General features: G+C 31.9%; 1 protein-coding gene across 1 annotated transcript in view; it reads left to right on the plus strand.

Annotated features, from left to right (window-relative positions):
- Positions 1 to 12,332, plus strand: part of LOC143071778 (WD repeat-containing protein 75-like) — a 34,939-nt gene that overhangs the window by 12,024 nt on the left and 10,583 nt on the right. The window contains exons 6-13 of the mRNA XM_076246351.1: positions 542 to 606; positions 1,500 to 1,604; positions 2,135 to 2,223; positions 4,381 to 4,536; positions 5,558 to 5,754; positions 6,301 to 6,488; positions 7,029 to 7,192; positions 7,450 to 7,636. Coding sequence (XP_076102466.1) covers positions 542 to 606; positions 1,500 to 1,604; positions 2,135 to 2,223; positions 4,381 to 4,536; positions 5,558 to 5,754; positions 6,301 to 6,488; positions 7,029 to 7,192; positions 7,450 to 7,636 — 1,151 coding nt within the window. The remainder of the gene's footprint in view (positions 1 to 541; positions 607 to 1,499; positions 1,605 to 2,134; positions 2,224 to 4,380; positions 4,537 to 5,557; positions 5,755 to 6,300; positions 6,489 to 7,028; positions 7,193 to 7,449; positions 7,637 to 12,332) is intronic.

Genomic DNA, 12,332 nt, shown 5'->3' on the forward strand with positions numbered 1-12,332 from the left:
TAGACTCCTCCCCGAGGACCGTCACAATGACGACATTATCAGCAGGGTCGTCTCCAGCAGTTTCCAAATCGTTTAAGCTTGTGGTAGGGGGTAATTTGGCTGGTCAAAATAATAACCGCCAAAATATTTCGTATACCTTATTCAATGAAAATCACGAAATTTTACACCCGCAAAAATAACCCGCTATACGGTTCTTTGAATATTTGTTGATAACCATGATAAGAAAATATGCATGTTACTGTCTTGCATCCTTGTTTAAAATAAAGTTGAAAGGATTGATCTCTCATATCTTTTGAAGTGAATCTTAAATTGAATATTTAATTTTGAATAATTATTTAATATTTTTTCATGTTCTAGTTGTTGAAAAGAAACAGTCTTGTTTTCCATTACATACCAATACCATACTAAGAATCAGTGGTATAGATTTTATGTGATCTATATGTAAAAAGTTCCAAAATGTCTGTATAAATGTGTTATATTGTAGAAATATATATATAGTTTTGTGAAATTAACCTTTATATGTCTTTGTCTTTTCTTTTAGAATAAAGTTATTGCCACAATAAATGAAACCTTCTTATATGTACAGAATCAGAAGAAAAAAGTCAGGTAAGTGGTTAAGAAGATACATTTTATTCAGATTCTTATTTTGAACCTGTACTTACAGACAATTCTAAAAATATAGAGGCCTATCAGTAATGATTTTTAAAATTTACTTTTTTTATTTCAATGATTGAAAAATTCTTTTGTAAACACAAAATGATAGTGTTTTGTAAGATAAAGCGATGAAAACACAAATATTCCCCTCACATGAGTTTGATCTTCATTGAGTGACATGAATCATGGCCAAGGACAAGAAAATAATCTTCCCAAACTTGTTTTTCATTTAAAATCTTGAATTTATACCCTGCTAACATAAAGCACTCCACAGTATGTAAAAATAAATAAAAGAAATGTGTGATGCTAGCTTGATATATTATAGTAGTATGACTAGTCACTCCTTTGTTATATTTTAATACAGGGTTTTTGTGAAGAATTTTGTATCCTGAATGAAAACAGTCTTGCAGGTGCAAACTCTAAAAACCCAAAGTGAAAATACATTCAAAATTATCTTCACTTGATTAATAACCAGTTTATTTTTTTTAAGCATTTTACAGAATTTTGTTACATTATCAACTCATGTCTGCAATCAGTTTAAGACATAACAAAGCTGTTAGACAAAATACTGTGGATTCATTAATTTTTCGTTGGATACCAATTTTTTCAAAGTTTTCTTCAAACCAAGAAAATTGATACCCACGCAAAATAAATGAATCCACAGTATGTCCTTTGGCTCTGTAAGGACTATATAGGCTTTTGATAGTCCCATCTGCAACTGTTTTGCTGTGCTTATAATGGGTTAATCCCACCTGACAAAGTTGATCTGCATATTCATTATATTGTAGCCACATTTTAACCAATCACAGCTGATAGGATTTTTATGTATTTTCATTATTTTGTAGACATACTTTAGATAATACCCAGCAAACAGAATTCACTTGTGTAGCGTGTCATCCTACCGATGTTTGTGTTGTGACAGGATGTCAAAATGGTCGTATTTATTATTGGTAAGTAAATGTGTCAATTTGGTATGTCTTCTAGAGTACATAATAGTATGATTTTATGATTTTTAAAGAGAAGGTTAAAATGTCTATAATTTTGAAAAGATATATTGTAAATCCAAGATTAAAAGCAAACCAATTAACCAATGTCTAAAGATATGTATGTTTTATTGAAAAAGGGCAATCAACATAGACACTAATTTTTTTTGTTAAGCATAAAAAAAAAATGTGGTATAATTGCCAATTATTCAACTTCAACAAGAGCCAAAACAACATAGAAATAAACAACCATATGACCTTCAACAATGAGCAAAGGCCATACCTCATAGTCAACTATTTAAGGTCTAGAAATTACCATTGTAAAACAATTCAGATGAAAAAACTAAAGGCTTAATTTATGTTCAATTGATGAATGAAAAACTGAAATGTGAAATAGCAACAAACAACCTCTGAATTACAGGCTCCTGACTTGGGACAGGCATATACAACAATTTTGTATGTATGTTAATGTGTTGACATGTTTTTTTTTATTCTAGGTACAACATATTTCGGAAAGAAAAAGTTGTAAAGACCTATCACCATTGGCATGCCCTACCTGTGTTAGACCTTTGTTTTACTGTTGAAGGTTTGCTTTGATATTTTAATATTCTCTTGTCATATGTCAAGAGTATTTCACCTATCAATAGATCCATATTATTTCATATAAGAACACATTTTTAATAAAACAAATTCTACTGAAGATTTTCTTCATTTAATGCAGAAATGTCTGCTGTTTCTTGCAATAAATTTGAAATTGATTTATGATTTATATTTTGAGGAAAATCGCTGAAAAAGACCATTTTAAAATTTTTGCAAAATAAAATTAATCATATGGCTACATAGGAATAATGTACACCTAATAGAGGGGATGCCTGTATCCCTGCACTATAAACGTCCATCAAGTGTCTTAGTGATTGTCATTGTGCAGGATAAACTAGAAATAATATTTGTTCTGTAGGTACTCAATCACAATTCCCTAACAGTGCTGAAAAACAATTATGAGAATTCAATTTACCGAATAATATGTTCAATATAGCTTTATGGTTTTCCAACCACTCGCTCAACATTGGAACGGAAGTGACAACACCCCTAAATGCACAAATGATGTTAACTAAAACCAAAGGTTTTGAAAAAATTAATCGAACTGGAAAGTTGTCTATTTCCTTAGTTGTATGCAAATTATGATTTCTCAGTAAATGACATTAAAAAAAAATTCATGGTAACAATAAAAACTGTAGACATTTATGAGATTAACATTAAATAATTTTATCAAAATCAGACCTGAACTAAGTTCTTTGCTATGTTTTAAAAAGATAAGTTCTTATATGAAATGATAGAATTTTCAAAATAGCAAAACAATTTTGACCTAAGACTGTACCATTCATTCAAACTGACACATACAAACATTTTATGTAAAATAAGAACTAAACCATTTTATCATATATACATAAATGACAAACTGAAGTGAATAGGATGATTAAAAACTTGTTTTTTTCAGGAATAATTAGTGAAATAAAAAATATACAGTTGTTTTTGTTAGTCCATAAAAACTGGAATCTTAGTACACATTAATTGGTCCATGATTGCTCTTGATGTTCTACTTAAAGTTTTGAAGACTGTATGGAGTATTGGAAGTCAGAGTACAGTTAGCGTTAAAAAAAACCCATGGATATTGCATACTAACTTGGCCTGCAAATTTCTGTCTCAAATTAATACTAGATCTATTATCAAGCTGATAAACCATATTGTCTCAAAGAATATTTATGTTTTATTCACTGACTACCCTTCTGTAGCACAGACAAAACATTATTTCTCCTTACCCCTCAATCTTGATATTCACATTGTTTTGCCATCACTAATATATTGCAATCTTGCATTATTTTCTCTCAGAACATTGAATCATTTCTGCAAAACAAGGTTGGCACTTGCTATTTTAGATATATTAAGGTAATTTGCATATGACAGAAAACTTGGATTATTCACTAGTCACCAGTACCATATGCATAAATTTGTTCACAGAATTCTATGTACACACACAAATAAATAATGTGACAACTTGTTAAAAGTGAAAGTATGTAGCTGAAAATGGACTTTTGACAATAATAGATTTACTGAATTGAAAAAATAGAATGAAATTCAAAACAGTGTGGCTGTGGCCATTGATTGACACATTAAATTCATCCATTGACTGGGACAATTTAGGTGAACGTTTGTATGTAACGACCACTGCTCACTATGTACTTTTTAAAGACACTTAAACTATGGGGTCACCAAAGGTTCTCAACACCTTAATAAAGTAATTCGAAAAACTAATCAGAAATAAAACGATGTTTTGATTTATATCAATTATATAAATCAAAACATAAAGGTTATTCGTGATTAATTTTTTGAATTATTTTATAATTAAAGCCGTTAAGAAACCTTTGGTGACCCCACAGTTTAAATGTCTATCGTAGGTACGTCATGAACAGTGGTCGTTACAGACAAACGTTCATGTAAATTGTCCCAGTCAATGGATGAATTTAATGTGTCAATCAATAGCCACAGCCACACTGTTTTGAATTTCATTCTACTTTGATACATTTTTGATGTGTGTTAGGTGATCTTTGTAGATACTATGATTAATAGGAAAACCATATTTGCACAAGTTGTATGAAGACTTTGATGGAATAATCTTGACCCTGTAAGTTTTAGAAATGATTTAATTTTAAAATTTATATAAAAAAAATCTCTTTTAATTTAGGTTCCTATCTTTTAAGTGGTGGACATGAGTGTGTATTAGTTAAGTGGCAATACAACTCTGATCAGAAAGATTTCTTACCAAGACTTGGAGCACCTATTAACCGTGTGACATGTTCCCATGACAACATGTACTATGCTACATGCCATACTGACAACGGTAAGTAATCATATTGTTTTACTTCTGAATATTGTTTTTACCGCTACTAACATGTTAACGTTCAAATATTGTTTTTACCGCTACAAACATGTTAACGTTCAAATATTGTTTTTACCGCTACAAACATGTTAACGTTCAAATATTGTTTTTACCGCTACAAACATGTTAACGTTCAAATATTGTTTTTACTGCAACAAACATGTTAGCGTTCAAATATTGTTTTTACCGCTACAAACATGTTAACGTTCAAATATTGTTTTTACCGCTACAAACATGTTAACAGCGTTCAAATATTGTTTTTACCGCTACAAACATGTTAACGTTCAAATATTGTTTTTACCGCTACAAACATGTTAGCGTTCAAATATTGTTTTTACCGCTACAAACATGTTAACGTTCAAATATTGTTTTTACCGCTACAAACATGTTAACGTTCAAATATTGTTTTTAACCGCAACAAACATGTTAACGTTCAAATATTGTTTTTAACCGCAACAAACATGTTAGCGTTCAAATATTGTTTTTACTGCTACAAACATGTTAACGTTCAAATATTGTTTTTACCGCTACAAACATGTTAACGTTCAAATATTGTTTTTATTGCTACAAACATGTTAACGTTCAAATATTGTTTTTACCGCTTCAAACATGTTAGCGTTCAAATATTGTTTTTACCGCTACAAACATGTTAACGTTCAAATATTGTTTTTACCGCTACAAACATGTTAACGTTCAAATATTGTTTTTACCGCTACAAACATGTTAGCGTTCAAATATTGTTTTTACCGCTACAAACATGTTAGCGTTCAAATATTGTTTTTACCGCTACAAACATATTAACGTTCAAATATTGTTTTTACCGCTACAAACATGTTAACGTTCAAATATTGTTTTTACAGATACTAACATAAATTTTTTTGATAAATTATTATATTGTAAATAAATGTTACTGTAAATTCAGAAATATTGCATGCAATAAAGCCCTGTCATGTTTGATAACATAATATGTTTTATTTAACAGTGATCAAGTTAATAACAAATAAATTTGATGTGAAACAAGTATACCAAGGACTTACATGTGCTCATCTCAGTGTGCAGAAAACACATCCAGTACCAGCAGGTCTGCACTATGACCCAAGGTCAAAGGCCTTAGTAACCAATGGAAAGATAGGACATTTACAGTTTTACTCTGTAACCAATGACAAACATCTGTATGATGTAAGTAACTTATAAGTATGTGAAGGTAGGACAAATAACATGAATAAACAGACAATGTTTCAGGGAATTGTTCGTGTTTTCAGTACAATTTAGACATCAAGAATATAATCAGCTTTGCAAGGTATACACTATAAACATTTTGTTGATTGTCTTGTTAAAAAGTGTAGTATATCTTGCCCCTTTTAAACTTTCTCACAGATCTTCTCTGAATCTACTTTACCCTCTTAAACCAAAATCAACTTGATTGATTCTTAGGGTACCTTGGTTATAGGTCAGTTGATCAAAATGGCCATCATTGCTGGAAATAGAGCATAAAGTTGTATTTTAAAAACATAATGGAACACAAAAATTTGACTATAAATATGTACCATAAAAACAAATCATTATGACAGATGGTAACTAATGCTGACACCAGGATTTCAGGCTCCTGGCTTAGAACAGACATATAAAGACCTTACATACTGGTCTTTCAGCCAACATTGCCATCATGACTAACACAGTATACATATGCTGTTTATACACTGAACTTGTTTTTAATATTTTTAGTTGGATATTGTTGGACAAAATTACATATCACCAGAGAATATGGCAAAACCACTCACAGTTACAGAAGTTATGGCTGCAGACTTTAGTTGTCATGGGGACTGGCTAGCTACAGTGGAATTATGGGATGACCATGTGATGTCACCTGAATTGAGGCTGAAATTCTGGCAATTCAGGGAAGAAACTAGAAAGTAATACCCTGTCATTTTGTTTTTGTTCACCACAAAGCCATTTTGTGATTCAAGAGAACTCTAAAGTTTTGGTAGAATTTAATATGTTAGACAAAAATGAAAGTAGAATTGTATTGATATAAAGGATTATAAACTTCAACAGAATGGGATCTTATGTAAACCAGAACTAGGCAGTTTTTCTCACTATTTTTATGTTAAAGTAATATGCAATTATTTGATACCGAAAGTGGCTTCGAGTAAACTAGAGCTCACAAATTATCTCCCTTATGTCTTAAAAAAAGTAGACAATCTTTTGTATTTTAAAGAATCTGTTTTTCAGACACTAGAAGGGACCCTTTTAAGCACATTATTATACTATTTCCTTTCCCTTGTCAACAAATTTGAACTTGAGTGGGTAAGGAGGGGCCTGAACAATTGGTTTTTAATTCATGCTTTATTTCATAAAATGTATTGAAATGTAGTTTTCATTTTTTTTTCAAAGGAATGTTGCATAGTGTATTTTAATTTATGAGTTTTTAAGCTTTATTTTTTTTTTTACAGATATACATTGAACACTACAGTAGAATTACCACATAATTTTCCAGTGACTTGTTTAAAAATACGTCCAGAAACTGGTGAAGATGATGACCAACCAATGGCTGTGACAACTAGTCTGGATAATTACTTCAAAACATGGACACTTGTAGATGACACAAATATATACAGTATGTGTGTTAATGTTTAAATTCAAATCATACAATGAAGATTTGTGTTAAATAATAAAGATGCTCGCAAAATATATAGTAAAACGACAAATTTTTAAAAATCATACCTTTTCTACACTGAAGACATCTTTTATCTTAAGGTAATGTTCACACACAGTACCTTTCTTTTAAACCAGTTTAAAATTGTATAAAGCACACTTTAACACATATTGTGTTTTTATACTTTCTCTATTTTATTAGAATAAACTTTATTTCAGGGAAAAATAAGAAATGGATGTGTAAATTCTCTGGCTATTACCGTTACTCCCCTGCCAGCACAGCTGCCTACTCAGATGACGGGTCATTGTTATGTGTAGGATTTGGTTCTGTACTGACCATCTGGGATCCCGATACTAATGTATTACTACAGACCTTAGCAGCACAAAAAGATAAATCTGATGTACAGTAAGTATTACTACAGACCTTAGCAGCACAAAAAGATAAATCTGATGTACAGTAAGTATTACTACAGACCTTAGCAGGACAAAAAGATAAATCTGATGTACAGTATTACTACAGACCTTAGCAGGACAAAAGGATAAATCTGATGTACAATAAGTATTACTACAGACCTTAGCAGGACAAAAAGGTAAATCTGATGTACAGTAAGTATTACTACAGACCTTAGCAGGACAAAAAGATAAATCTGATGTACAGTATTACTACAGACCTTAGCAGGACAAAAGGATAAATCTGATGTACAGTAAGTATTACTACAGACCTTAGCAGGACAAAAGGATAAATCTGATGTACAGTAAGTATTACTACAGACCTTAGCAGGACAAAAAGGATAAATCTGATGTACAATAAGTATTACTACAGACCTTAGCAGGACAAAAGGATAAATCTGATGTACAGTAAGTATTACTACAGACTTTAGCAGGACAAAAAGATAAATCTGATGTACAATAAGTATTACTACAGACCTTAGCAGGACAAAAGGATAAATCTGATGTACAGTAAGTATTACTACAGACCTTAGCAGGACAAAAAGATAAATCTGATGTACAGTAAGTATTACTACAGACCTTAGCAGGACAAAAGGATAAATCTGATGTACAATAAGTATTACTACAGACCTTAGCAGGACAAAAAGATAAATCTGATGTACAGTAAGTATTACTACAGACCTTAGCAGGACAAAAAGATAAATCTGATGTACAATAAGTATTACTACAGACCTTAGCAGGACAAAAGGATAAATCTGATGTACAGTAAGTATTACTACAGACCTTAGCAGGACAAAAAGATAAATCTGATGTACAGTATTACTACAGACCTTAGCAGGACAAAAGGATAAATCTGATGTACAGTAAGTATTACTACAGACCTTAGCAGGACAAAAGGATAAATCTGATGTACAGTTAGTATTACTACAGACCTTAGCAGGACAAAAGGATAAATCTGATGTACAGTATTACTACAGACCTTAGCAGGACAAAAAGGATAAATCTGATGTACAGTAAGTATTACTACAGACCTTAGCAGGACAAAAGGATAAATCTGATGTACAGTAAGTATTACTACAGACCTTAGCAGGACAAAAGGATAAATCTGATGTACAGTAAGTATTACTACAGACCTTAGCAGGACAAAAAGATAAATCTGATGTACAGTATTACTACAGACCTTAGCAGGACAAAAAGATAAATCTGATGTACAGTAAGTATTACTACAGACCTTAGCAGGACAAAAGGATAAATCTGATGTACAGTAAGTATTACTACAGACCTTAGCAGGACAAAAAGATAAATCTGATGTACAGTATTACTACAGACCTTAGCAGGACAAAAGGATAAATCTAATGTACAGTAAGTATTACTACAGACCTTAGCAGGACAAAAGGATAAATCTGATGTACAGTAAGTATTACTACAGACCTTAGCAGGACAAAAAGATAAATCTGATGTACAGTAAGTATTACTACAGACCTTAGCAGGACAAAAGGATAAATCTGATGTACAGTAAGTATTACTACAGACCTTAGCAGGACAAAAAGGTAAATCTGATGTACAGTAAGTATTACTACAGACCTTAGCAGGACAAAAAGATAAATCTAATGTACAGTAAGTATTACTACAGACCTTAGCAGGACAAAAAGATAAATCTGATGTACAGTAAGTATTACTACAGACCTTAGCAGGACAAAAGGATAAATCTGATGTACAGTAAGTATTACTACAGACCTTAGCAGGACAAAAAGGTAAATCTGATGTACAGTAAGTATTACTACAGACCTTAGCAGGACAAAAAGATAAATCTAATGTACAGTAAGTATTACTACAGACCTTAGCAGGACAAAAGGATAAATCTGATGTACAGTAAGTATTACTACAGACCTTAGCAGGACAAAAAGATAAATCTGATGTACAGTAAGTATTACTACAGACCTTAGCAGGACAAAAAGGATAAATCTGATGTACAGTAAGTATTACTACAGACCTTAGCAGGACAAAAGGATAAATCTGATGTACAGTAAGTATTACTACAGACCTTAGCAGGACAAAAAGATAAATCTGATGTACAGTAAGTATTACTACAGACCTTAGCAGGACAAAAAGATAAATCTGATGTACAGTAAGTATTACTACAGACCTTAGCAGGACAAAAAGATAAATCTGATGTACAGTAAGTATTACTACAGACCTTAGCAGGACAAAAAGATAAATCTGATGTACAGTAAGTATTACTACAGACCTTAGCAGGACAAAAAGGATAAATCTGATGTACAGTAAGTATTACTACAGACCTTAGCAGGACAAAAAGATAAATCTGATGTACAGTATTACTACAGACCTTAGCAGGACAAAAAGATAAATCTGATGTACAGTAAGTATTACTACAGACCTTAGCAGGACAAAAAGATAAATCTGATGTACAGTAAGTATTACTACAGACCTTAGCAGGACAAAAAGATAAATCTGATGTACAGTAAGTATTACTACAGACCTTAGCAGGACAAAAAGGATAAATCTGATGTACAGTAAGTATTACTACAGACGTTAGCAGGACAAAAGGATAAATCTGATGTACAGTAAGTATTACTACAGACCTTAGCAGGACAAAAAGATAAATCTGATGTACAGTATTACTACAGACCTTAGCAGGACAAAAAGATAAATCTGATGTACAGTAAGTATTACTACAGACCTTAGCAGGACAAAAAGATAAATCTGATGTACAGTAAGTATTACTACAGACCTTAGCAGGACAAAAAGGATAAATCTGATGTACAGTAAGTATTACTACAGACCTTAGCAGGACAAAAGGATAAATCTGATGTACAGTAAGTATTACTACAGACCTTAGCAGGACAAAAGGATAAATCTGATGTACAGTAAGTATTACTACAGACCTTAGCAGGACAAAAGGATAAATCTGATGTACAGTAAGTATTACTACAGACCTTAGCAGGACAAAAAGATAAATCTGATGTACAGTATTACTACAGACCTTAGCAGGACAAAAAGATAAATCTGATGTACAGTAAGTATTACTACAGACCTTAGCAGGACAAAAGGATAAATCTGATGTACAGTAAGTATTACTACAGACCTTAGCAGGACAAAAAGATAAATCTGATGTACAGTATTATTACAGACCTTAGCAGGACAAAAGGATAAATCTAATGTACAGTAAGTATTACTACAGACCTTAGCAGGACAAAAGGATAAATCTGATGTACAGTAAGTATTACTACAGACCTTAGCAGGACAAAAAGATAAATCTGATGTACAGTAAGTATTACTACAGACCTTAGCAGGACAAAAGGATAAATCTGATGTACAGTAAGTATTACTACAGACCTTAGCAGGACAAAAGGATAAATCTGATGTACAGTAAGTATTACTACAGACCTTAGCAGGACAAAAAGATAAATCTGATGTACAGTAAGTATTACTACAGACCTTAGCAGGACAAAAAGATAAATCTGATGTACAGTAAGTATTACTACAGACCTTAGCAGGACAAAAAGATAAATCTGATGTACAGTAAGTATTACTACAGACCTTAGCAGGACAAAAAGGATAAATCTGATGTACAGTAAGTATTACTACAGACCTTAGCAGGACAAAAGGATAAATCTGATGTACAATAAGTATTACTACAGACCTTAGCAGGACAAAAAGATAAATCTGATGTACAGTAAGTATTACTACAGACCTTAGCAGGACAAAAAGATAAATCTGATGTACAGTAAGTATTACTACAGACCTTAGCAGGACAAAAAGATGAATCTGATGTACAGTAAGTATTACTACAGACCTTAGCAGGACAAAAAGATAAATCTGATGTACAGTAAGTATTACTACAGACCTTAGCAGGACAAAAAGATAAATCTGATGTACAGTAAGTATTACTACAGACCTTAGCAGGACAAAAGGATAAATCTGATGTACAGTAAGTATTACTACAGACCTTAGCAGGACAAAAAGGATAAATCTGATGTACAGTAAGTATTACTACAGACCTTAGCAGGACAAAAGGATAAATCTGATGTACAGTAAGTATTACTACAGACCTTAGCAGGACAAAAAGATAAATCTGATGTACAGTAAGTATTACTACAGACCTTAGCAGGACAAAAAGATAAATCTGATGTACAGTAAGTATTACTACAGACCTTAGCAGGACAAAAAGATAAATCTGATGTACAGTAAGTATTACTACAGACCTTAGCAGGACAAAAAGATAAATCTGATGTACAGTAAGTATTACTACAGACCTTAGCAGGACAAAAAGGATAAATCTGATGTACAGTAAGTATTACTACAGACCTTAGCAGGACAAAAGGATAAATCTGATGTACAATAAGTATTACTACAGACCTTAGCAGGACAAAAAGATAAATCTGATGTACAGTAAGTATTACTACAGACCTTAGCAGGACAAAAAGATAAATCTGATGTACAGTAAGTATTACTACAGACCTTAGCAGGACAAAAAGATGAATCTGATGTACAGTAAGTATTACTACAGACCTTAGCAGGACAAAAAGATAAATCTGATGTACAAAAAGTATTACTACAGACCTTAGCAGGACAAAAAGATAAATCTGATGTACAGTAAGTATTACTACAGACCTTAGCAGGACAAAAAG

This window comes from Mytilus galloprovincialis, chromosome 4, assembly GCF_965363235.1.
Source record: "Mytilus galloprovincialis chromosome 4, xbMytGall1.hap1.1, whole genome shotgun sequence".
NCBI classification, from domain to species: domain Eukaryota; kingdom Metazoa; phylum Mollusca; class Bivalvia; order Mytilida; family Mytilidae; genus Mytilus; species Mytilus galloprovincialis.